This window comes from Brachyhypopomus gauderio, chromosome 6 (genome assembly GCF_052324685.1).
Source record: "Brachyhypopomus gauderio isolate BG-103 chromosome 6, BGAUD_0.2, whole genome shotgun sequence".
NCBI lineage: Eukaryota > Metazoa > Chordata > Actinopteri > Gymnotiformes > Hypopomidae > Brachyhypopomus > Brachyhypopomus gauderio.
This window is the reverse complement of record NC_135216.1, coordinates 18,180,569-18,207,014: the sequence shown is the minus strand read 5'-3', so window position 1 is coordinate 18,207,014 and position 26,446 is coordinate 18,180,569. Positions and strand designations below refer to the sequence as shown.

At 43.8% G+C, this 26,446-nt stretch overlaps 1 protein-coding gene across 1 annotated transcript; it reads left to right on the top strand.

Annotated features, from left to right (window-relative positions):
- Positions 1-1,459: 1,459 nt before the first annotated feature.
- shisa9b (shisa family member 9b) lies at positions 1,460-26,193 on the top strand. The gene is given in 5 exon segments (XM_077009293.1): positions 1,460-1,876; positions 1,878-2,399; positions 3,513-3,634; positions 19,694-19,840; positions 22,231-26,193. Coding segments are annotated over 5 exon segments (1,287 nt in total). The 5' UTR covers positions 1,460-1,772; the 3' UTR covers positions 22,623-26,193.
- Positions 26,194-26,446: the final 253 nt, after the last annotated feature.

Here is a 26,446-nt window from a genome sequence, read left to right as displayed (position 1 = left end):
GGGCACCGTAGAGCCACATTTAAAGATAAAAAGAGAAACAGACGTGATTCCTGTGACAGCCAAACCTAAATAGAGTACTGCTCCACAGTTCAGATGAACTTCGCATGCAAATGAGAACATCTTCTCAGGTGGCAGACGGCGCCTTCACATTCTTTGCGTGCAATGTGAGTTTTAGAGTCGCCTCTTGAAAAATAAATGATACGTGTTTCAACCTGTCGCGAAGGCTTTGCTTGTCTGGGCACCTTCATCATGTTGATAATAAAGCAATAAAGAAATACATCATTACTTGAAGAAGCAAACAGATGCCAGTGAGAGTTGCTGGGGTAATAAGAATGTAGCCGCTCTGTTGCTGGGGTAATAAGAATGTAGCCGCTCTGTTGCTGGGGTAATAAGAATGTAGCTGCTCCTTTGCTGGGGTATTATGGATATAGCTATTCTGTCTAATGTTCAAGAAGAAATGCTTTCAATGCTGAAAATAGGTCATTTAATCTATGCGTCGGGTTGGCTGAGACTGTACTACTCATTGTTTGGTTACACATGACTGCCACAATTATTGAGCATAGATACTTAATTATTGAGCATAGAATGAATAATAGGTCCTCACAGGTGCAATGAAATGAGGGGCCTGGTTCCCATGGTGGACAAAAATAATATAGATAGAAGTGTTGTGCAATCAACAAATTTAGTATCTTACTTTCCTGAGCTCTGGGGGGTTATTATGACTCATTGAGGGTTATTACGGTCCTTCATTAGGTGAAATCATCAAGCAAAATTGGCGTCACTAATTTATCACAGTTAATCAAAGTTAAAATGCTTTCCCAGAAGTCTTCAGAGACAGTGCTCGCGCTCTGGATGCCCTACAGTGACAAATACGATAGTTCGATCTGTCTGAGTCCTCATTCTTTTATTTCTGTCTGAGCCTTTGTGTTGCGCGCGAGTAGGCCTAGATCTTGTCAGCTAATCACAACTGCTCTAAAATAAGCTTTCTGATTGTCATGGTGGACAAAGATCATATAAAAGACAGAACTGTTGTGTAATCAACAAATTATTATCCTGAGATCTTTTCTCTTTTTTTTGCAAAAAAATCTACAATGATGATGAGGACTCGATTCTGTTTTAAATTAATAGAAAACACCATTGCGCCTGGTGCAGGGCGAGGAATGATGTGCTTTGAATGTGTCACTGCAGCACGGGTTATGACGGCGTTATAATGACGTTTATTTCACTAGCTGATTTTTAGTTTGCTGTTTAGTTTGGCCACGTTTCAAATACATTGACGTTCTTTGCGAAATGAAAATCCAAAAACATACCCACACTTAGGCAATTTTTAAAAACGGCATTTTTTAACTTCGTTAACTATTAAAAGAATTGCTTTACATCAAGGTGCAACATGTATTTTTTTTAATAAACACGTCAGTTGCGTACGCATAGCGGCACTCTGGCCGTTTCTCGCTTTCTTCTCTTTGCACCTACCCACACTTGGGTCTCTCCTCCTCTCATAATTACGCGTTTGGTCCTGTTCAGCGTTATGTGCGTGAGCTGCGTGTCCTCTGGAGCTGCCAGACGGCGCTACGACGCACCACGGACATGGTGAAGAGTGATTTAACCTGCTGGACTTAAGGATACCTACAACAAGCCACAATGCAGTTTTGACTTGTATGTTTTGTTTCTTAGTAGGCAAATACCCCAGTCGTCGAACAACTAAATATTCGAATGTGAAGATAATCGGCTGTTGCGCTCTGAAGTGTCCGATACAATGAGAATAATCGCGGATGGCGGTAGGATGCTGGTTCGGAATAAGCGTCCTGACACTTTATGAGACAAGACACTCAAGTCTGATTTTCAGCGTCACATCCACCGTTAAACAGAAGAGGATAAGAGCGCAGGATGAAAAGCGCGGGGCTGCTGCTTGGTTACTTTCTGATGAAAGTTCTTGTGTGTGATGCCGGTGGAGAGCCTGGGAAACAACTGGATGGTTTAGTGATGGTGTCGGGATCCAACGAGTCCAGAGACGGAGAGAACGGTCTCCCAGATGCTCCCCACACGGAAGACAGATGCCGGGGGTATTACGACGTGATGGGGCAGTGGGACCCACCGTTTATTTGCCGGACGGGCAGTTATTTGTACTGCTGCGGAACCTGTGGCTTCCGATTCTGCTGCGAGTTTAAGACCTCGCGGCTTGACCAGACCACCTGCAAAAACTACGATACACCACCCTGGTCAATGACAGGTAGACCGCCGCCGAAGAAAAACGACAACACTCACGATCCGACCAAGGATAAAACCAATTTGATTGTCTATATAATATGTGGAGTAGTTGCTATCATGGCACTAGTTGGGATATTCACAAAACTTGGACTTGAAAAGGCACATCGACCTCACAGAGAAAACATGTCCAGGTATGTGAGAACATCCCACAGTTTTTCTATACGTGTACCTAACGATCTAGAGCGCAATAATTACGCAACATAATACGCACATGCTACTGTGTCCAAGAAAGGACTGTGTAGTTTATGACTGTGTAGTTTGTGCCAGCTTAATTGTATTGTATGTTAACATGTCAGCCATTTATTCCATGATATTTGTATACAAACGTGGTTAAAATAAAGTAGCGATCTTAATTGATCTTCAATAGTCTCATTATCTGGGTCGGCATCTGACCCTCAAATAGGTCATCGCTGGAGGTGTAAACAGATCCTAAAGACGCAGACAGTTTGCCTTAGAGTACCGAGCCACTCTCCTACACGTCACAACTGCCATGAAACTATCGTTTGTTAGGAAACATAAAGTAGAGGTCAAGAACCATATTGGAAAAATATTGGGATAAAAACTAGGAATGGAGACAGCTTGATTTTTCAAAAAAAGATTTTGAAACTTTCTTCAAAAAGTTCATTCCCAACAGCAGATATGTGCAAAGGAATTTGTGGGTAAAACTGTGAGTTTTGCAGTAGCACTAGCTGGTGATCAGTAACAAATATGCCAAGATCTCAGAACATGTCCTGTAACCTCTGCTTCTAGTTTAGCCAGTGTAGCTAAGAATGGATAATAAGATAATAAAGTAGTCATCGTTCAACTACAATCTATCCAGCCACATACCAGATGTGTTGTTCTAAGTCAATGTTATTCAATAAAAAAAAGAATCAATTTTTTTCAATGCTCCATCTGTTCTAGATTTTATCATTTTATTAGCAGACCAGTAGAAGTTCCTCACATGCCCTCGTTAGCCTGTGCTCTGAGAAGTTCACGCTGGGTTATGCTTTCATTCCACCACACTCATGTGCCTGCAGGATGATGTCAGTCTCCTGCTCAGTAGACATCCACCTCACTCATGACACGAGACCTTAGAATACAACTAGGGCATCAGCTGCAGTGCAGTGCACCTCTCCAGTGTATCAGAGGTGTGTGTGTGTGTGTGTGTGTGTGTGTGTGTGTGTGTGTGTGTGTGCGTGTGTGTGTGCGTGTGTGTGTGTGCGTGTGCGTGTGCGTGTGTGTGCGTGCATGTGTGTGTGCAGGGCCCTGGCACAGGTAATGCGGCAGACGGCACCGGCCCAGACCCTAGAGCGGGAGGAGAGCCTGGTTGTACCTGGGCAACCTTACGACACATTACCCACCAGGACGTCAGGAACCAGCCTGCGTAAGTACCTGCTTCTCTCTTCATGTTCAGTTGCACCAGCAGAGGGCTCTGATACAGCGATCCGATACGGCGATTCAATACGGCGATTCGATACAGTGATCCGATACGGCGATCCAATACGGCGATCCGATACGGAGCTCTGATATGCTGTGGAGCTCAGGCATGCAGAGCAGCAAGCGTGGCAGCGTGTGGGACACACTCATCACTTTCAGAAGCCGATAGCAGCAGCTGGTGGTTATTGAGAGCGGAGCGGCAGCTGCAAGCTCCCATAGTGACGGAGCAGGGCGGAGCTCCTGGACCACTCAGCCCAGCCCACTGGGGGACAGTCCAGCAAGCTGCTCGTGTCCTGCGTCCTCCACCCTCGGAGAGTGTCGAACACACCGGGGTTGTAATTACCACGGGCTCAGCGGCTGACTGACACACGCAAGTCTCCTCACACACATGTACTCGGGAAGACGCTGACAGACACGTGTGGAGACAGGACTCTTAATCGCCATGACGGCACACGGCCTGGGGAGCAGCCGCTCTCGGTGCCAGCACAGATCAAACGCTGCTTTTGACTGGCAGGTCACGTTTGTAAATATTAAGCCTGTGTTCGTGACTAAAAGTTTTATTCTGGAAACTTCAGTGGCCCTGTACAAACACACACACGGTCTGTGTCCTTGTTGCTATGGCATTACTGGATTTTCCTCAGCTGAGTTTCCCTGTTGCTTATGGGATGTTTAAATCAATCTGCTTGACTAATATGCCTGAACGTAATATGTTAATAATCACCCGTGGTTACCACTACTGCTGCTTTCCTTGAGCATGGTGTGTAAAGCTGTATTGGTGGATGTTAGTAGAGAGGTGGAGTGGGTGTAGCAGATGGCGTAAGCTCTTATGGTAGCCAGTGCTGCTCATGTCAAGCTTTGAGAGGATGAGCTAAGAGGAGCTGACTAGCGACAGGAAGATGAGCAGCGTGGACGTTTCTGACGCGATGGTCTTGCAAACGGGTAGCGATGCTCCACTGGATTTTAGGATGGTGGTGACATCTTGACCGGTGTCTGAAATACGTGTTTAGGGCCTGAGTGTGGAGTTTAGCCACATGGTAAGACTAGCAGAAGCGGTCAGGGCAAATTGGATACTGTGGTCTTATGGCCTTGATGTTTGTCGTTCATAAGCTGGGACCAAACACAAGCACTTGTCCCTGTGGCCCTCCCTAACACACCCAACAACAGGCCTCCTCTCCAGCAGCTAAACAAACGGCTCCCTGGATGATCACTGTTCTGGGGATGTTTAGAGAAAAAGGTCTGGGAAATGCACTCCTGGTTCTTTATGTCTGGTTCTGCTTGCTGTGTGTGTGTGTGTGTGTGTGTGTGTGTGTGTGTGTGTGTGTGTGTGTGTGTGTGTGTGTGTGTGTGTTGGTTCTGGGTGTGTGTGTGTGTGTGTGTGTGTGTGTGTGTGTGTGTGTGTGTGTGTGTGCTGGCTCTGGGTGTGTGTGTGTGTGCTGGCTCTAGGTGTGTGTGTGTGTGCTGGCTCTGTGTGTGTGTGTGTGTGTGTGTGTGTGCTGGCTCTGGGTGTGTGTGTTGACTCTGTGTGTGTGTGTGTGTGTGTGTGTGTGTGGGTGCTGGCTCTGTGTGTGTGTGTGCGTGTGTGCTGGCTCTGGGTGTGTGTATGTGTGCTGGCTCTCGTTGTGAGTGTGTTGGCTGTGTGTGTGTGTGTGTTCTGGCTCTGTGTGTGTGTGTGTGTGTGTGCTGGCTCTGGGTGTGTGTGTATGTGTGTGTGTGTGCTGGCTCTGGGTGTGTGTGTGTGTGTGCATGTGTGTGTGTGTACTGGCTCTGGGTGTGTATGCTTGAGGACAAGGAGTGGATGATTGTTAACGTGGTGGATGTGTGAGGGCACTTTCACTATGAGATGTGTGTATAGGTGTGGAGATGGGGTGGATATGGGGGTGGAGATGGGGTGGATATGGGGGTGGAGATGAGAGAGGAGATTGGGTGGATATGGGGGTGGAGATGGGACTGGATATGGGGGTGGAGATGGGGTGGATATGGGGGTGGAGATGGGAGAGGAGATTGGGTGGATATGGGGGTGGAGATGGGAGTGGATATGGGGGTGGAGATGGGGTGGATATGGGGGTGGAGATGGGGTGGATATGGGGGTGGAGATGGGGCGGAGATTGGGTGGATATGGGGGTGGAGATGGGGTGGATATGGGGTGGATATGGGGGTGGAGATGGGGGTGGAGATGGGGTGGATATGGGGGTGGAGATGGGGGTGGAGATGGAGTGGATATGGGGGTGGAGATGGGGCGGAAATGGGGAGGATGCAGAGAGACGCCTCCTTTGAACCTTGGTGTCTACTGTGAGACCATTGACGGGGGAACTGTGGTAAAGTAGGTTACACAGAGGAAACAGGCCAGACAGGGCAGAGAAATGGGTTATGTGTACTTCTATAAAACATGGCAGAGTTTCAAAGTTTTAAAACAGCAAATCTCTTATTTAATGGCACTGAAAACTTAAATTGGCTTTGCTTGAAACCCCTCTTTACTCTTTTAAGGTGTAAGACGACACATCAGCTGTAGTATGGGCGATTCGGTGACCGAAACATAACTAGAGGAAGCTTGACTGTGTGAGTGACAAGAGTGTTTGCTGGGTGCTGTCAGCTGGTCCCGCCCCTGCACCTCACGCAGGCAGCGTGTGCAGTGGCTCACGTCCTCCTGCACTCACTGTGAGGTTCAGACAGTGTGCTGCACCGCACGTGGGTGTAGCTCAGGGCGGAGGCTGTAATGCATCCACCCGAGTGCCTCTGCCGTGTGTCCCTTGTTGCTCTGATCCTCACCCACAGCAGCTGACGCCTGACAGCTTCCCGTCGTCTGAGCATAGGCGGCCCGTGCGGATTGATCACCACGTAGCAAACCTTCAACTCAATCATCTGATCAATCATCAGAACAGCTCAGGGAACCACCGAGTCATAATCTGAAAAAATTCGGACTGGGTCGAGAAAGTAGAGGCTTTTGTCTCGCCTCTAAATCTAGACTAGACGTTTCATCTCACGTGAGGTTTTAGCAACCCTTTAAAAGTCGAGTTCTACAGAGCAACCGTTATTTTCTGCTAATGTACTTTCATGTTGCTGTAGTTTAGAGTAATAAATGTGTATATTTCCTTTGCATCTCCATGGAAACAATGCCGTACTGACAAAACAATCGTCTGAGCAAGTACTAAGACGTTATCTCCTTAAATGCTGGAACCAGCGTAGCACAGTGCATTATATTACGAATCCGTTTTCCTCCATGACAAAGTCCTTGAGTTCAACGCCACTCTGGGTACAAGAACAACTACACCTGGGTTACGCAGCTGCTGTTTCCATGGTAATACTACATGGTTTTGGCTGACCACCTCTTCAACAGAAGACTGCTATCATAAAAACAACAAAATAAGCTCAAAAGTGATTTTCCAGAAAAAAAGTGCACATTCTTTTTGAAGTATTTATTTATGTATTTATTTTTGACAGTTCATCTGTAGCGTTTGATGTGTGTCACTTGCTGGAGAAAAGGCCAACGGTGTAAACAAAATCCCCTAAACCAGCAGGAGCAGAAAAACGGCTTAGAAACGGCTCGTTTAACAACTTCTCTGTAATTAGGGTTTCTTTTTTTTTTTTTTTTTTGTCAAATTTCCGTCAGTATCAATAACTTAGATCAAATATTCTCAGTTATTACCATAAGGCCCAGAGGCCATATACAGCCTACCAGTAAATGTCATCCAGCCTTTGAATTTGGTAGCATGTTATAACTGAAATAGCCCTGATAAGGCCCTGATAAAGCCCTGCATAAGTGTCATATGTTCAGTGCAGTGAGGTTGGCAGTGCTGTGAGATGACTGAATTCTGGCCACTCACATACTCACGTAAGCCCAGGCCCATGAGCTTTATAACATATGGGCAACCTCACCGCTATATAACAACACAATCACAGACAATCCACATTTTTTATCATAGAGTAAATCTGTGTGCTAGATGCAGCACTATTCTTAGGTTGTGGCCGGCTACTTCACTCCACAGATCCCACAACATGGAGCGAAAGATTTCAGACAGCTCCCTCTAGTACTCTACATACTACACCACCCATGTTTTAATACATTTTCATATGTTACTAATATGGTACACATGTCCAGGGAAGGACTTGCAGACACTGGCTTCCCAGTTTGACTGCAATTACTGTTCTAAATGTTAATGAGTTTCTGTGCAGTAGGAGAGAGGCTTGGCAGGAGGACCAATCAGCTCACTCTAAACAGAGACCTTTCAGTCTCTTCTCCTCCCTAGAATAATTATCAGTTAATATCCTGCTAGTGGATTGGCTGACAGGTCGGTGGCTGTGGGTGGAGCAGCTCAGGTGGACAGCTGTGTCGGCAGGCTCATTATAATTGGATAAGAAGGGAAGAAAATGAACATGTAAAACAACCACAACATATAAATAAGCATTAATTAGTATGATGTCATAAATTGTGAGGCTGGTTTCAGAAAAGGACAGCAGGTTCACACTTCTAAAATCTCTGTTCAGATGGCACAGTATTTTCAGGAAGAAAAAAGTATTCCTGCGTGTGTGATGGGATGCTGAGCAGTGTAGCATTCCAAAGATGGGGGCGAGGGGTGGGGCGAGGGGCGGGGCGAGGGGCGGGGCGAGGGGCGGGTCAGTGGTGGAGGCAGATGGGTTTAGCTCTGTGCTCTTTAGACTGTGCCGTTGGCCAGCCACTGCCAGTGGTTGGCTTTCAGATGACCATGGTAATGATGTAGGCATAAATGTCTCCAGTGTAATATTCATATTTTGGGGGTCATGAGCTGGAGGGAGATGATTTGACCCTGGCTGTGTGTTTTAATTCAAATGCGTAGTGGTTGTTATTAACACAGCTTGTCAGGGTTACACTGGAGCAGAGGAATTAACAGTGAATTCTAGCCCTGACAGACTTAGTCAGATCCAGGCGTCAGTTCATCTGAGACTGGGAGAGATCAGATGTCCAGCAGGTATGAGAACATGTGCAGGTCATGCACACAGCTAACAGGCAAAGCGTTTTACAAAGTCTTGTGCTCTGAACAGCAGAATTTCACCAGAGGACAGAGCTCTGAGTCCTCCTGTTCTCACTTGTATCAAGTTTATTTCTGCCTGAAACTGCAAATATATTTATATACTAAATGAGTGTGTGTGTGTGTGTGTGTGTGTGTGTGTGTATGTGTGTGTGTGTGTGTGTGTGTGTGTGTGTGTGTGTGTGTGTGTGTGTGTGTGTGTGTGTGTGTGTGTGTCTGTGTGTCTGTGTGTATATGTTACAAAGTGGATTACTTCTCTTCCTATCAGCTATACTATATCATTTGCATATGTGTCCACTGTCTGATTAATTAATATAGTGTTGGAACCGCTACTCTGGTGTCAGTGTCACACTACTGCAAATATCAAGCGTCCTTTATCCCTGTAAAGGGCCAATACATGACAGTACTATGCTGTGATTACGCTGCCACATATTGCTATGATGATATGCCCTGCAATATTTTCAAGCAAACTGGTGAAACCTTTCTTTCAGTTCAAGATTTGCCTTCTTTATTCTGGTCAGAATGGTTCACAGTTGTCAGATCATGTGATTGCTGTGTTTTGTCATGTCAGACACAGAACACTTTTCTGGTCGGACATGAATGACATGGATGTTCAGAGTAAAATAAACTAAAATTTGTGTTATGTGTAATATATTTGTTGTTAGAGACCTCATTTACATAATGTAGTCTTCTGTGATTTCAGTATGGAACAGGCCAATATGTTTAAAATGATTAATAATGATCAGATTACAGGATCTTGGAGAGCTAACTGCAGTAATAACGTTAATACCAAAAGACCCTGCAATCAAATCAAATTACATTTTCAACTAATGGCAATCTGGAACATTTGATATCATAATTTACTATAACATGGGAATGTCGCAGAACCACTGTGGCATTTATGCAGTTTAGTTTGGATCTTTAGGCTGTAAGAAAACTCTGCCTGCTGTCTGTACCACCGGAACTCCAGTGTGACCTTTAACCTTGTTGTCAGCATCTGCCCAAGGGAATCCCAGACTTACACCCCCAGCAGTGCTTGTGCTGCTACAGTGTCCCTGTCACTGTGGGGGTTGGGGGATTACCTGGGGGGGCACCTGCTCCCCTCACAGATAGAGTGTGTACGCATCTCAGTTCCCCACACACGACATTGCTGTGTGTTAGACCTCTCATAGATCTTGTGTTTGTCAACACAAGCGGATTTCAAGGGCGCCTGCGTTCACCTCTTCCACACACAGCACTGTGTGTGACATGGGCGCTGGAATACAACACTGCACCACAGAGCAGAGTGAGAATCTCACGCGGCTCTGGTGTCCGCAGAGCAGAACTCCTACACGCCTGCAGCAGACACACGCTGAGGTCAGAGTGCAACAGACACATGCTGAGGTCAGAGTGCCTCAGACACACGCTGAGGTCAGAGTGCAGCAGACACAAGCAGAGGTCAGAGTGCCTCAGACACACGCTGAGGTCAGAGTGCAGCAGACACACGCTGAGGTCAGAGTGCAGCAGACACACACACAGTTCTGAGTTGACTGGGTACAAACTCCCTCTCAAGAATGCCTAGTTAGGTCCTAAACCCATGAGAGGAGACCCAGTCTTAACCACTGCTTGACTTGCCTTTCAACGAGCTGTCATCTGTCTTTTGGTGTCTAGCATTTAAGGCCCGTGCTTTCATCATTGCTACTCTATTGTCTATTGTTCACGTATGGCATTTACATTTTCTTGGCTGTGTACAGAGCAATATTGGTGTTGTTACATCACATTATATTAGATATTGTATATTAGAATATTATAATTAGAATTAGAATATATTAGAATGTTTTGTTCATGTACCCACAGTTTTGTCACTGCTCACAAGAAAAAAGGTTAATAATCCAAGTATTTGTTTTTGTTTTGTCAAATGCAACTTGTTTGTACAAAAGGCTGTGTGGAGTTGCACATTGAAAAGGCTTAATGTGTAAGCTTTTCTATGGCTTTAGTATGTAAGCTGTAGTATGGTTTTAGTATTGCTGTAGTATGTAAGCTGTATTATGGCTTTAGTATTGCTGTAGTATGTAAACTTTAATATGGCTTTAGTATTGCTATAGTATGTAAGCTGTAGTATGGCTTTAGTATGTAAGCTTTAGTATGGCTTTAGTATTGCTGTAGTATGTAAACACATTTTCCTCCCAGTTCCCTGGAACAGGTATTGATTTTAATACCAAGACACATGAAAGGCTGGTGCATCGGAATGGGTGGTGTATGGGTGTGGGTGGTGTATAGGAATGGCTGGTGTATGGGTGTGGGTGGTGTATAGGAATGGGGGTATATGGGAACGGGTGGTGTATGGGAACCACGCTCCATCCTTACCTGATGCAGCTAGGCTAAGTAAGGAAGGGTGTTTTCAGGGCTACAAAAAAAAAGAAGAAAGACCTACATGTGATATTTCTATTGCCTTTACAATGTCACAAGTATTAGCGTTACAAATATTAGGCTACTACTGTGTTGTTTGGTGCTAACTCTGTGTCTAGAGCTAATATGCTGTGGTTTTAAGTGAACATAACGAACACACAACTGCTGCTCCAAATATTTGCCCATGTCATTCTTGGTGCTTTCTTGACTGCTCCATTTCTGTATTTAGGCACTGTCCTGCAGCTGTTTAAAATAAGAAAACCATTGGCCCACAGTATTACTACCACACTCTCATTATTATATTCTATTCCATCAGATAGTGTTGATTATTGCACCTGCAGATGTTAGACACGCCCCCTGTGACCTTGTGGCCAATAGTTGTGTCAGACACACAACATTATGGCACCTACCACCTGACTGTAAAAGTCATTAAGGACTTAGGAAGGTGGGGTTAGATCACTTTGGTTTAGGAAGTCGGGGTTAGGTCACTTTAGTTTAGAGGGCGGGGTTAGATCACTTTGGTTTAGGAGAGCAGGGTTTGGTCACTTTAGTTTAGGAGGGTGGGGCTAGGTCACTTTAGTTTAGGAGGGTGGGGTTAGGTCACTTTGGTTTAGGAGGGTGGGGCTAGGTCACTGGTTTAGGAGGGCAGGGTTAGGTCACTTTGGTTTAGGAGGGCGGATTAGGTCACTTTGGTTTAGAGGGCGGATTAGGTCACTGGTTTAGGAGGGCGGGGTTAGGTCACTGGTTTAGGAGGGTGGGGTTAGGTCACTTTACTTTAGGAGGGTGGGGTTAGGTCACTTTGGCTTAGGAGGGCGGGGTTAGGTCACTTTGGTTTAGGAGGGCGGGGTAAGGTCACTGGTTTAGGAGGGTGGGGTTAGGTCACTGGTTTAGGAGGGTGGGGTTAGGTCACTTTGGTTTAGGAGGGCGGGGTTAGGTCACTGGTTTAGAAGGGTGGGGTTAGGTCACTTTGGCTTAGGAGGGCAGGGTTAGGTCACTTTGGTTTAGGAGGGCGGGGTTAGGTCACTTTAGTTTAGGAGGGTGGGGTTAGGTCACTTTAGTTTAGGAGGGTGGGGTTAGGTCACTTTGGTTTAGGAGGGCGGGGTTAGGTCACTTTAGTTTAGGAGGGTGGGGTTAGGTCACTTTAGTTTAGGAGGATGGGGTTAGGTCACTTTACTTTAGGAGGGTGGGGTTAGGTCACTTTAGTTTAGGAGGGTGGGGCTAGGTCACTTTACTTTAGGAGGGTGGGGTTAGGTCACTTTACTTTAGGAGGGTGGGGTTAGGTCACTTTAGTTTAGGAGGGTGGGGCTAGGTCACTTTAGTTTAGGAGGGTGGGGTTAGGTCACTTTAGTTTAGGAGGGTGGGGTTAGGTCACTTTACTTTAGGAGGGTGGGGCTAGGTCACTTTAGGAGGGTGGGGTTAGGTCACTTTACTTTAGGAGGGTGGGGCTAGGTCACTTTAGTTTAGGAGGGTGGGGCTAGTTCACTTTAGTTTAGGAGGGTGGGGTTAGGTCACTTTAGTTTAGGAGGGTGGGGTTAGGTCACTTTACTTTAGGAGGGTGGGGCTAGGTCACTTTAGTTTAGGAGGGTGGGGTTAGGTCACTTTACTTTAGGAGGGTGGGGCTAGGTCACTTTGGTTTGACTTATTCTCATTTCAGTCCACTGTCTACTGCAGTGTTCATACGGTCTCTCCAAAGATAAAGATGAATTCTGTTCATCAAGGCCCCAACAAGACGAACACTAGGCAGGCAAATCGTGGCTCTAAACACTAACAGAGGCAGGCATTTCGTGGCTGTGAATCAGCACTGTACAGAATTAGGCTGGGTAGTATTATTTCTAGAGTTTTCTTTTAAACATTTCTATACAACCAGGCATTGCATCTTTGCAGTGTAGCGTGCACTTTCCTTCGAGTCACTGTGCTTATTGTGCCGACCGCAAATCAATGTCAGACATCTTCAGTGTCTCTTTAGCCTGTTCAGGTCCAGCACAAAGCACAAAACACACATCCTTACAGAGGTACTGAGTAATTTGGGGCGTGTTTGAAGGTGGACTACAGATATTACTGTATTAATATTTATAGTGTTTCAGATTGAGGCAGCGTGTTGAATATTTATAATACACACACGAAGCTCTACAGAGCTGATGATGACCTCTTTGGAAGAATTCCTTCTGAAAGCAACAGTGAGACCTTTCTTAGCACCAGTGAGACATCAATGAGCAACAGTGAGATCAGGGAAGCCAGTTTTGCTCATTCCAAGTTTATGGCAGATTTCCATCACTTGCCTGTCCTCTTTAGATGTATTATTTGATCAATATAACCCTTCTCCCACTGCCAGCCACACAGCAACAGAGTTTTATGTCACTATTTGCTAATTCTGGAAATATAAGCAAATCATTTAGAGCCTTTAAATGCGGTTTCTTATGCCAGTGCCTACTGCTTTCTAACATGAAGGCACATACATTGGTCGCATATGACTGTAGTTTGAGGCTAGTGCTAGAACATATTTGAAACATCCCGAGAACTGTTGGCAAGAAAATACTGTTTAAATGAGTGAGAATTTCCTCTTCGACCAAATGCATTAAATGTTCTGTCAGCACTGTCATGTTCAGTCTCCTGCTTCAAACTCACTCACAGACTTCAGAGAAACTTCAGAAGATGTTTTGTGTGTCCCTGCAGCAGTCCGGTGTCTTTTAAGAGTAAATTCATTTATCTGGTATTTATAGTTTGGACAAGTCTGCTGTTCATGTGTAGGAATGGCAGTGTCCTTCTGATAGGTACTGTGATCCCAGAATACTCCTCTGCATTTTTCATGAGATGTTGGAGAGTATCTATGTCTCAGTTCACTTTGACCCAGTATCTGTTGCTTCAGACAACCTTTGTGCCCTTAGCTACAATTGAGGATTTCTTTTTTGTTAAGATAGATTCCGTTTTAAGCTGTTCTAGCTACCGTAGGTTTTGCTGGTGAAAGTGAAACCTGTTCGTTTGGACTGTACTGGTACCAGCTTTTATAGTGTTCCTCCACATAAAATGGCTCTAGTGAGAAGTTCAGTATTGTGACAGTGAGAATTACAAAAATCCTGCTTAGATAGACCTACGTTTTACAATTATATTTGTCTTTGTCTAGAGGTCCGGTGCATAGGACCTGCATCACAGACCGAGGTGAGGTCTGAGGATTACTGAGAACCCAATTGGTGACCTCCGTCTCCACGCTCTCTTACATAGCGACGTGCTAGGAAATGAGTCCAGATGACAGACTGGCAAGAATTAGGCTACACCATGGAACCATTAAAAATAGCAGAACTACCAAAGAGACATTTCCAATGCGTTGTTGCTAGTTCATCAGACAAAACAGATCATTTCAAGCCTCTCTTGAAAAGTAATTAGCTCAGAATTGATATCTCTTTTGACCAGTGGGAAATACAGGCCTAATTAGCCCAGTTTGTCTGTTAATTTCTGTTTTATCATTGAGATGCTGCATTACAGGATTGCGAACTCCCAAAAATGTCAAGTAGTTTTAGCAGTGCACATTCACAAAGCTGCCATCACATTTGACTTCCTTGATGTTAATGTCCTTCTGTGTCTGACCTCTGACCTCAAAGTCTTCTCTACATGTTTGGTGCATTTATTTATTTATTTATTTATTTTGATTTATTTATTTAATTTTTCATTGACTACATGTTGATGGCAGAACAAGTGGTCGGTGTGCATGTTTCCTCATAAGAAGGCCTGTTTCACTCTTTTGCTAGGTCACACCCCTGGTCAGTAGATGTTTGCCAGGCTGCACCTGCTGTAGGGGGTCTTGGCTCTCTCTCCACTCTGGTGTCGCTCAGACGTTTCATGGGCATTATTAATTCATGAACCGTTTGGTTGGTCTTCCTCCTCCCCTGTGGAGAGCTACTGCCCCCCCCACCACCACCTCACTTCAGGTAGCACTCCTCTCACTCATAGAGAACTGTGCCTAGTCTCACAGGTATTCTACCTCTTCCATCAAAACCAGTCCTCCCAGCACACGTACTGAAGGCTTGGATGAGAGAAGCAGCCTGAGATGCTTCATTTATAATGGCAGGAAGTGACAGACATACACGGGGCAGGTGTGCCAAAGCTGTGAATGTAGGACTTTAAGACCTCAGTCACGTGGAACACCAGTGCAGACTGAACGTTATGGTTTTATTCCTGTATATTGAACAACATTACAGCAAGTATACAGTTTTTCTCATTTAGCTTGTTATATTAGCTATAGAAAATCTCAACCTTAGTGTTCTCCTCTGAACTCTAAGGGTCATGTTTGAGCAGTTGAGTGAAGTGAAGGTTATCCAGGCCTTGAAGTTGCTATTAGACTTTGTAATAATATACAGATTCCAAAGGTAGTCATACACTTCTCCTTAAAAAAATTGGATTCCTGAGGGATTAAAGTTCAGGATTAAACTTTGGTATGACATCTTAGACACCACTTCGACTTCCAGAGCAAACCACCGTGAACTGCTAAACAGCACACACCATGGTTAACTAATCATGGCAACTGCCAGATATGTTGGCTGTTACACGTGTTGTAATAGAACTTGACGTGCTTTGCTAACTCCATCTTTCAAGGGTCAGCAGTAGACTTTTGCACTCTGGGTAATTACGCCATGTCTCGTCTGGGCGGTACTGAGCAGGAGGCCCGACTCCTGGCTTTGACAGCTGACTGTAGTTTTGTTACATGGCCTGTCTACAGACCCACAGAGCCACGGGCCTCAGAGCACGTGTAACTAAAGCTGGCATATTCATTAAGGTGCTGTCTGCAAAAATGGCCTAAAACCCAATCAAAGGGTGTGACAGAGGAGAATGAGGGTGAAAGACAGGGTGACATTTCAACAATAGCCGAAACCCCATCGCCCCCCCAACCCTCACCCCCCACTCTCGAACCTCCACCCTGACAAATGGCTTTTCTATTCCAGAGCCGATCACAAATTAGAGCAATTTCTGTCAGTATGCCACTTGGTTTTGGAGAAATTATTTTGACCCACATCCGAACAGCTTTGTCGGACATTTGCCATGTGACGAACTACTTGTTCATCCACACATAGGTGTCGCATCAACAATCATCCCTGAAGTGATGATTTACAAACAGAGCCAGTTTGGCGTCACCCCAGACACAACTGTGTCCAATCCGAGGAATTCACGGCACGTACAATAACAACAACGTTATTCTCACAGTAAAACGAACATTTTGTGCATGAGTGACGGTTGCATGGCAACAGTGTATTGGAGGGCACCAAGCCAACTGGGAAAAAAACGAAAAAAACAAACAAAAAAGTCAGAGTCTAGTTATGTTAGTCCTACACTAGAGGACATATACATCATATTATTTCTTGAATATGGATCTAGAATTAGATCAACAATCCCATAATCAGAGATTGGCTGTTTAGATGGCCATATGCCAACTCAACACTAAGTTGGCATGACATCTGAGAATACATTTCAAGGTTAATGTTAGTAACACATGGATCACTGTGAAATCAGAGTGCCTCACTGAGTATCAGTTCTAATAACCCAGGGGTCATATCATTCATTTATGTGAGTAATGATCACGCCAAAGAGATGATACGTCACTGTCAGCGGATATGAGAAATCATTATCTGGCAGTGTTCCTTTTGCAGCTGTAGTGGGTCCAACATACATCTGTTACAGCTGGATTAGAGAACTTCAAATAACACTTTTCCCATATAATCTAAGTACCACAGAAAAGAGGAAGAAAGAGAGACAGAAGGCGTCTCCACAGCACTCTTCTCATCGCTAGCACTCTTCTCATCGCTAGCACTCTTCTCATTGCTAGCACTCTTCTCATTGCTAACACCCTTTTCATTGCTCTATTTCATTCCTTTACAGGAGAATGCTGACATTAACAGTGCCTGGTGTCTAGGTGGTTTCTTTCCTCAGTGTTGTTTTGCATTTTCTATCCAAGGCCAGTGTGTGACCAATGAATTCTGTGACCACAGACACCAAGCCAGGGGTGCCCAATACGTTGATTGCGAAGGAAGTGACATTAAAAAGTAGTGGATGAATGACAGGCTATCGTCTATCTGCACTGACAGTTGTATTTTAATTGACATACATGTCAGCCAATCTGACACCCCCCCCCCCCCCCCCCCCCCCCCGTCAATAATCGACACACCGCGCAAAAAATAAAATAAATTTTTGCATTATTATAGTAGGTACATCATTTTGACTTGGTCATCTTATAAGTAGCTTGCAAGCTGGAAAGTTGTGGGCACCCCTGATCTAAGCCTATTCCTAAAGATTAGGTAGGCCTAAATGACATGTCCCTCATGCATGGACACACAAATAAACATGTTTGAAGTTTAAATATAAATGTAATGTAAATGTAAATGTGGAAACGCTCTTCTTCTTTCAACACACAGACTGAAAACATGCAGCAGCGGTCTGTGGTCCCAGAATTCGCTGGTCACAGATTGTGGTGTGACACTCGTGTTTAAAGGCACTCAGTCCCACATTACGCAGTAGGTTGTGTATTTCTCTCTGTCCCAACCTGCCTCTGCTTTAGACAGCAAAGACCTGTTCTTATTACAGCCTCATTACCTCAGGAATAGCATCTTTCCCTGATTATCGCTTCCGATTATATGACAGCAATTAATATTACACTTTAAGTAGGACTTCAATATGCTTTAATTACTCCGCTCTGACTTAATTCATTTGACGCTTTCCACACCTGATATATAAGGCCCATTATCAGACTACGTCTGAATGTGATAATTGGAGGAAAAAAATTCCCATGTGGATAAAATTCTAACTACTTTGACACGATTTCCATAGCCATTAGTTCAGGCTGCACCTATGCGGCACCCTCTGGCCAACCAGGTCACAAAACAGAGCACATCTAATGAAAATAGCCTTCATTTTACAGGAACGCTTCAGCTCTGGCAAGAAGGCAGTTTACCCGTTCAGTCTAGATGCATAATTGTAGAGGAAAAGCCCCATACAGACCAACAGAACCTGTTTGATTAACTTCAGCTTTCACCTGCTTGACTGACAGTGACTGTGATACTCAAAGTGCTAATCACAAGACACGGGCAAAGAATAGGCTAATGTTTCCAAGACAACGCCTATAGTTAAATAGATATAGCTATTACTGAAGAGGAGAATGTAATAGACGTACAATAATGTGCTTGTTTTATATTATGCAAAAGCCAATTTACCTGCTCCTAATTCACAATGCTATGAGATGAAAGTGCCTTCAAAGTTTTTTGCAACCTCATCTTCGTATAAATTTCAGAGTCATTTTAAATTAGATTACTTACCAACATTGACACAGTTTAAAACTAGGATAAAGAACTATTTGAGTACTAAATGCACATGTTTCTGAGCACTGCTAATGAGCATATTGGGTCTTTTTCTGCTTCATGTTGCCTTGTTGTAAATTGTATATTTTAACATGGGACTGTTATCCTGTACTCCCTTGAGAAAGAGATTATCAATCTCAGTGGGATTATTCCTGGTAAAATGGAGTAAAAATGAAATAAATAAACATAAAAAAAACGCCTTGGCTTAATGAATCACCAAGGTTCAGGGGATCACTCCCAGATTCCTGTGGATCATCAGAGCTGGTAGATCTAATGGCCAAACCCCTGGCTGGTTTCCAGTGGCAGTAGAAAGTCTTGAAAGTGTCTTGAAAGCATCTTGATGGTGTTAACTGACCCGCTTCCTGATGCAGAATGGGGTTGGTAGAATGTAGTGGGTATCAACGCTTCTTCTGTCTCCTGCCTGGGGTTCAACCCCAGTCTGGTCATCAGCTCTGTGCTACAGTAGGAATCCTTGGGCAAGACTCCTAACTCGACACTCGTCTACACTTTGCAACAGGAGAACATTTCCAGCTGCTCTGGATAAGAGTTCAAAGCTTCGATCAGTGACATCCAGGGGAAATGAAAACCAAATTTGGAATCCTTAACAATTGAACGTTAGCTTGCACATCGGTGAGGGATCGACACAGCAGAGGCTCTCTGGAACCCCAGAAAGGCGAGAGTGGTGATCGGAGAAGAGATATGTGCTGATGGGTCAGTGAAACACAACCAGTACAGGCCCTGAATAGGCTTAGGCTTACCGGCTCTCTGATGCGATCCTTACTCAGTCTAGAAAACAAATAAGCAACCACAACCAAAACACTACTGGGGAAAAACATGGAAGTTCAGTGGGAATCAAATGCACTGAGAATGTATAACACTCACCCAAAACGCTAATTAAGCTTGGAATGCAAGAGAGTCTGTAGAGGTCAGTTGGCATTCTGCTTATAAGATTGCAAACAGGTTCCTACCAGCTATTATTCATTAATGTGAAATATTTGTATTTAATGTCTTCTAGAAATGTACATTTAGGCGTCATTGCACACTTTCTGAGCAGTCTTTATTGCAGACCTTCTGAGCAGTTTTCATTACAGACTGTCTGAGCAGTCTTCATTGCAGACTCTCTGAGCAGTCTTTATTGCTTACTTTGGAAAAGTAAATGGCAAATGCACGCTGACCAAGGCATGCACGAGTTCGGCTTTGGCATAAAGGTCCAGTTGAGCTGTGTAAAGGCTCGTTTCTAATGCCATTGTCTCCTCTCTCACTCTCTCCTCTCTCCAGAGGGCACCCAGATGACCAGCGTGGTTCCAAGTGCCACACTGATGCAGGCCATGACGCAATATCCTGCACTGGGACAGATCTCCCATACGTATGAGCAGCCACAACCTGGCAAGGAGATCAACAAATATGCCTCTTTGAAAGCAGTGGGTAAGGCCTGCATGAGCCCAGATGAGCCTTGTGGGAGACAGGCTTTGTGCATGAGTCAAACGTCCACTGTAAAAACTGCAGGGAGTGACCTTTTCTGTCAGGAGCAGAACCATCAATTTCAACTTGTGCATAGTAAAGGGTAGTTGGGGTCTTTATTATATAGGAAATAAATGACATGAGTTGAGAAGTGAGAGACAGACTCTGAAAATGTGTGGCACTCATTATAAATCAAAATCAGCATATCTCAATTATAATGCATGCTCACTTTTTTTAATACCAGCCAGACAAGTGCTTTGACTGCTGTACTAATGTGTGTGCTTATTCCTGGAGTTAATAAGGTGGTCTGCTAGAGTCACAGCCAAAACAAGCGCAAAGTTAACTCTTTTAATATGTAATTTTTCTTGGAGGATTTAAAGTGATGACAATTTAAATTTCATTCAAGCTTTGTAATGGCGACTTTTTCTGTTACCTCATGCCCGATCATTTGTTTGGATTATTAGAGATGCGGTGGCCACTTTACCAGGATTGAGGGTATGACAGTACAGCCCACAGAACACTGAAGCCATGACTTATTCTGCGAGAACACAGAGCTGACCAGTTTTATCTAGAATTACTGAATGTTTTCCTCACCAAACTTGGGATCTACATGCACTGCTTAAGTCTGGCCCAATGTACAGAGGGCATGGCATTAATTTATACTACTCTTTGAAGAAAAGGATCTGCTGATAGAGATCTGAAGTCATTTTAGTTTTTGGAATTTTCTCACTGTTGCAAAATCCAATCTGTTGAGCATTTTGAGTACAGTCTTTTTGTATTTATCTGGTAGGTGAGGAAAAAGGTAATTGGTTAAACTATTGGAATACAATATATTTGATTTGACAGCTATGGTGTAATACAAAGGACAACAATATAAATAGGTTTTTGGGGATTTTTTTTATTATAGGCACCATATGGTATGTAATGTGAATATGTTTTGTGTAAAATACAATTGATCAGTTGACCAACCAACCAACCAGTCAATCAATCAATCAATCAATCAATCAATCAATCAATCAATCAACCAAGCAATCAATGCAATGACATGTTATAACCATGGCGGCTAAAACCAGGACATCTGGCCATCTCAATTAGAGAGATTATCACAGGGACCCTGTTTGAACCAAATCAGTGATAGTGATTTGCCTGCATTTAATATAGGACAAAAATCAGACTCCTTCCCATGAGTCAAACCAAAACAAATTAAGTCGTGTCATATTCCAGTTCACCAAAAGACTTTGGCATGACAACAGCTGTCTGAGTTTGAAGAACAGAAGCCTGCAGAAGAAGTTGCACATAATGGAGACCTTCTCACATAATGGAGATCTTCTCACATAATGGAGACCTTCTCACTGTGCAGGCATCTGCAGCTGGAAGGGTTCCGCTGGTAATCCACTGAAGTACCCATCACACAGCAGGCGCTTGGGGCAAACAAAGGCAGCCTTTTCTAAAGCAGGCAGGCTCGGCACATGAGACGGCACCAGCCGAGGAGTCGAGCGGCGTGGGCCACCGCTGCCTGAGATGGGGTGCTGGCCCTCTCTCATGTACGTTAATCTCCAGGAATTGATGTGCATGAAAGTGGCTGGTTCTCCCAGACAGGTCTAGACTCCCTGACGTGCTGTATAGAGCTGTGCTCTCCCTGTCAAAGGTCCATGTTATTGGGGACTTGAGACGGAATCAGTGCTGATAGAAAGGACACGAAGGATTTTTAATTATGAAGTCTGAAGTGTTGTTGAGAACCAGTGAAGACTTTCACGCACATGGAAGGCAGTGCCAATTAGGGCTTTACACAGTTTCAAGGTGATGCACTTTAGTGTGTGAACTGCAGGGAAATAACTTCTCACACTGAATGGCTGGGGACAGTGTTTGGCTAATTCTGAGAACAAGATAAACTAAAGAATCAGGGAGATGTAGAACCATCTCACACAACTGCATCACCAAATGTGAAAGTGAATGTTCCAGCTATCTGCAAAAGACCACACGCTTCCTGACAATAAGGATGACATTCCTGCACAATAATAGTGGAAATATGTAAACAAAAATAATAATAATGCAAAACTTAAATATTCAAAAATATATTTCACACCTTCATACTTCAAGTAGCTTGATGTATGGCCTATTAAACCACAATACCGAATTTCTTCACAACCATGTTTTTTTCCTTGTAGCTATGCAGATGAAGTCCTTTCTGAGTTTGATGTGCAGCGTTGGCTCCAAGCGAGATCTCACAGCCTAAAACCTGCTTTGATTCCAGACTGATTTCTTAATGATGCTTATCATAAGGGAACAAAAAAAAAACCCCTAAATGGCTTTTATCAAGCACCTGGTTTTGTTTGTTCTGTTTATCTCTCTAGCTGAAAAAGCCAACGAGAACTTCTACACAAACCGGAGGCACATGGGGGAGCTGGCAGTCAAGGGCACTCTCCCGCTGCAGCCTCTGCGTCTGGAGCCCGAGCCCGCCAACCCCTACAGCCCCGAGAGACCCAAGCTGAACGGACACAGGGCCAAGAGTGCCAAGGTGCCAGGCGCACACACGCTGCCCTACGGCTCCAGCACCATTGCCAGCCCTGGCATGCTGAAGGCCTGGGACGCCACAGAGACGCTGGCCCGTCGGCACACGTACGGACCCAAGAGGCACAGCGCCCTGCTGGGGCAGGTCAACGAGCTGACCTCCGTCCACAGCCAGCCCTACCTGCCCCCACAGCCTTACTTCGTCACCAACAGCAAGACCGAGGTAACCGTGTGACGGGGCTGCAGCCGCCGCCCGACACCACCGCCCCAGCAGCGGGTGGAGGAGCGGGAGACGGATGGGGGTGGGAGATCGAGCAGGAGCGAGAGGTTCATCGCCAGGACCCCCAATGTTGGCGGAGGTGCGTTGGACCACCTGCAAGGCCCTGTGTGCGTCTGGTTTTTTCCATCCAGGAACAGTTAACAGTGCACGAACGAGGACAGCACAGTGTTTCTTGTCACGTCTGGGGGGAGGGACAACCATTATATAATTTAATCGGTACTCTCTCTGTGTCCATTACTGTAATCTCTGCATTATGATGCAACAGTGTGACCTATAGTAATGAGCTTAAGACACAAGTGAACATAGAAGATTTCGTCCAGCTGAGAGCGAGTCTCATATTGCGAGTAGACCTGTCTGTGAAGTGAGACAGGCTGATCAAGACTCTGCTGCACTTTGGACTCTCCTGCTCTGGGGAACTTGGCCTTGAACCCAAAGCTTAAATGTGAAAGCAGGACATCAGCAGGACATCAGCAGGACATCTGGACATATGTGAAGCTGGTTCTTGTACTGCGTGTTTTGATATAGGCAGTGTGTGAACACCAACACTTCTCTGTAGCGATTAAACATGATCTGATCTGCCTTTCTATGAAAACTGGCATCTAAAATCTTTGTGCTTTCTCAAGAACAAAGATTAATGGAATATTTGGTCATCTCCTGTTTACTGGTGTCGCATTTCAGTAGAAAATGTTAATACGTAGTTCTCTAAAACACATTTAGTTATTTTTTCACTCACCGTTACTGTAACTCACTAGTTCCTGGTGTATTTGTTGTCTATTTTTGTACGTGTCCACAAAGAAAATAGATGATAGAAATCCCAGACAATAAATGGCACATGGTGTATATTTTTATGATTATTTTAAATATTAGAGGAGTTTGAGGTTGAATTTCAGAGCATACAACACTGGTGACTTTAGAGTAATTGAAAACTGTCCTGAAAGTCTTGAAACCCTGAAGTGATCGGTCCTGATGAACACCAGAGAGATTTCATTACTACTATAATATAGGTTCCTAAATCAGATTTTTTTGGGGGCTCCAAAACACCAAACCATATTTCATGTATACCCATGACAATAGGTTTGCATTATATACTGTAATGGATTTAAAGTTGCTGTACTTAAAGTGAACGGAACTTTAAAATATGGGCAGTGTGCTAATATTTCAGCTAATAATCCATCTGGGCTTCGTCTTTTGGGCAAACGTTCCAACTCATGCACCATGGTTCCTGCTTTCATTACTCATGGATCTTTAATATTTCATGAAGAAGAGGTCAGTAAAACCTCAGTAAAAACTGTGTAGTCTTGGACCTGTTGAGTATTGGGTAACTCTGTCACTCACATCAGAAAATTGGCTAAATTTATGTCGGATTTAGGCCACATTAGTACGTTTAGTACTGAAATAAATGGTGTTTTATCCTCAAAAGATTTTAAATCTGAATTTTATATTGTTGAGAACACACAGCAACACACAGTTTGGGGCCTCAATACTCTCCAGCCTAAGATTTATTGTAAAATGTCAGCTGATGATAAATGATAAATGATAATGGACATTTATTTGAAGTGGAAGTGGAATACTGGTGGAACTAAACGTAAGGATGTGTAACGACATGGTCTGAAGTCATGTGCACACTTAAAGTCAAGTAGTAAGACTGTCAGAAAAGCCACGGTAACCCTGCGTGGGATTTTGAAGGATGGGGGAGGTTGTGTTTTATCCCCCAGGGATAATGTGTATTATACGGTGCAGCAGAGCTGCGTGACGAACTCCAAACTGCGAAATGTTCCTCCTCACATTATATAAACACAACTGACGCCGCTCGCCATGTGCTGCTGAGACCCCTGCCAAACGATGCACGTCTGGCCGACACAAGAAGCACATGTCGCTATGGCAGCCAGGCAGCAATTCTGTGCGTCACTGCCACACATCCTGTGATAAAGTAGCGTTTAGGGCTGAAATAGTGTCTGCTGCTCTGACATTCACTTAAGTCCACTTAACGTCTATTAAGACCTCTTACTGCCACTGCTCTAATGACCCCGGGCACACCTCATAGTCACTGATGTGTGGATGTTATTCTGAATGAAGCGTCGCTGCAGTTTGCAGTTTGATCTTTTCTTTGAAATTCAGACACATCTCACTTATGGACTATTGGACTACAGTCCCATGATGTAGAGGAACGTGTAAAAGACGATACTGTGAATGCCACTTAAGACATGTAGAGAGCAGAGTGCAAAAGGGGAAAAAGGAATCTGTTTTGAGACTGTAAACATTTTCCAGCTGTTAAAAGCATTGTAATCAGGTTAAGACCCATTTAGCCACAGGCTCCGTGTCCTCCTGCCACAGACCTTCATTGGCTCTCATTGGCTGTCCTCAGCTGTCTTGCCTCTCATTGGCTATCTCAGCTGTATCTTGGTGTCATCCAGGAGAAGACAATGATTATAAACATGTTAAAGTATTAAATACGAGACTAATATCAACACTTCAGTTGAAAGGAACACAGACTACAACATTATCAATCTACAACATTATCAATGCAAATCAACTCTGACATTGTGCAGAAGGGCTGATATCTACAGAGAAAAACCAGAACTGTGATGTATTCCAAAGGAACCTGGTATAGTTACAATATGTTTATAAGATGATGCATGCAGACACACACACACACACACACACAACCACACACACACACACACACAAACAACATTATTTTTTGACAAATTTAAGTGTCAAGTGAGGGTTTTCAGGTCACTGGATGCTCCTTAACATGCTCTAATCATATTGCCCTTTAGTTTATTAAAGAAAAGTATGGTGGCCCAGATTGTGGTAGTCATGTTAGCTTTGTCAAATTATCTTCTTTATTTTTTCATATCTATTGTGATGTCAATAAATTCACTTTGCAAAATGTAATACCTCAAAAATGTAATGTAGTAAACCCATTGTTTTGTTTTTATTTTTTTAAATCTTTTTTTTATTCTAGATATTTAACCCATGACATTTAGTACTGATACCATATTTCTTTATGGTCTTATAATGTCATATTCTGAAAACAAGGATGGATTAGCTATAGAATATCTAGATATTACTAAGTAGCTTAATAGTTGCTGAACAGAGTAAGCTGTTCAGGTTAGTTGTCTGTTTTGTAATTCAGATGTCCAGAGTAATGCTATCTGAAGGGTGCTTCAATAATACATGGAAAACAAACATATTGGAAACCACAGTAAACAGACATATACAAACCAAGCAATGGAACTGGCTAATATAATTTGATATTAATATAATGAAGGATGATTTTGTGGTCGATGTCTGTTGAAAAATGTATGTCCATTCATTATTCAATAAATCACACTCCTCTGTGGACCTAAATGTGTTCTTGATTGGAGATAATGAAACTTATTTGCAAAATAGAGAACCATTGGGATTCATACCTCATCCTAATGCCTGTGGATATATATGTTCATTTCTGGACGACAGCCTTTTATAAAAATAATACATGGAACATTTCTGTGTGCAAGTTGCAAAATGAGACACTGTTGTATTGTTCATGTCACAACACCTCTTTACAATAAATGTCTCTTCTCAATCTTTTCTGAACTCATTTTTGCTGTACATCTGTTTGGGATTGGGATGCTATATGAACCATAAAAAAAAAATCAAAATAAAATCAAATCAAATATATTTGTATAGCGCTTTTCACAACACATGTTGTCACAAAGCGCTTTACAGGATTTACAAGGTTAAATACATAACACACCAGAAGTACACTCTGCACAAAATGCAGAACTTAAACT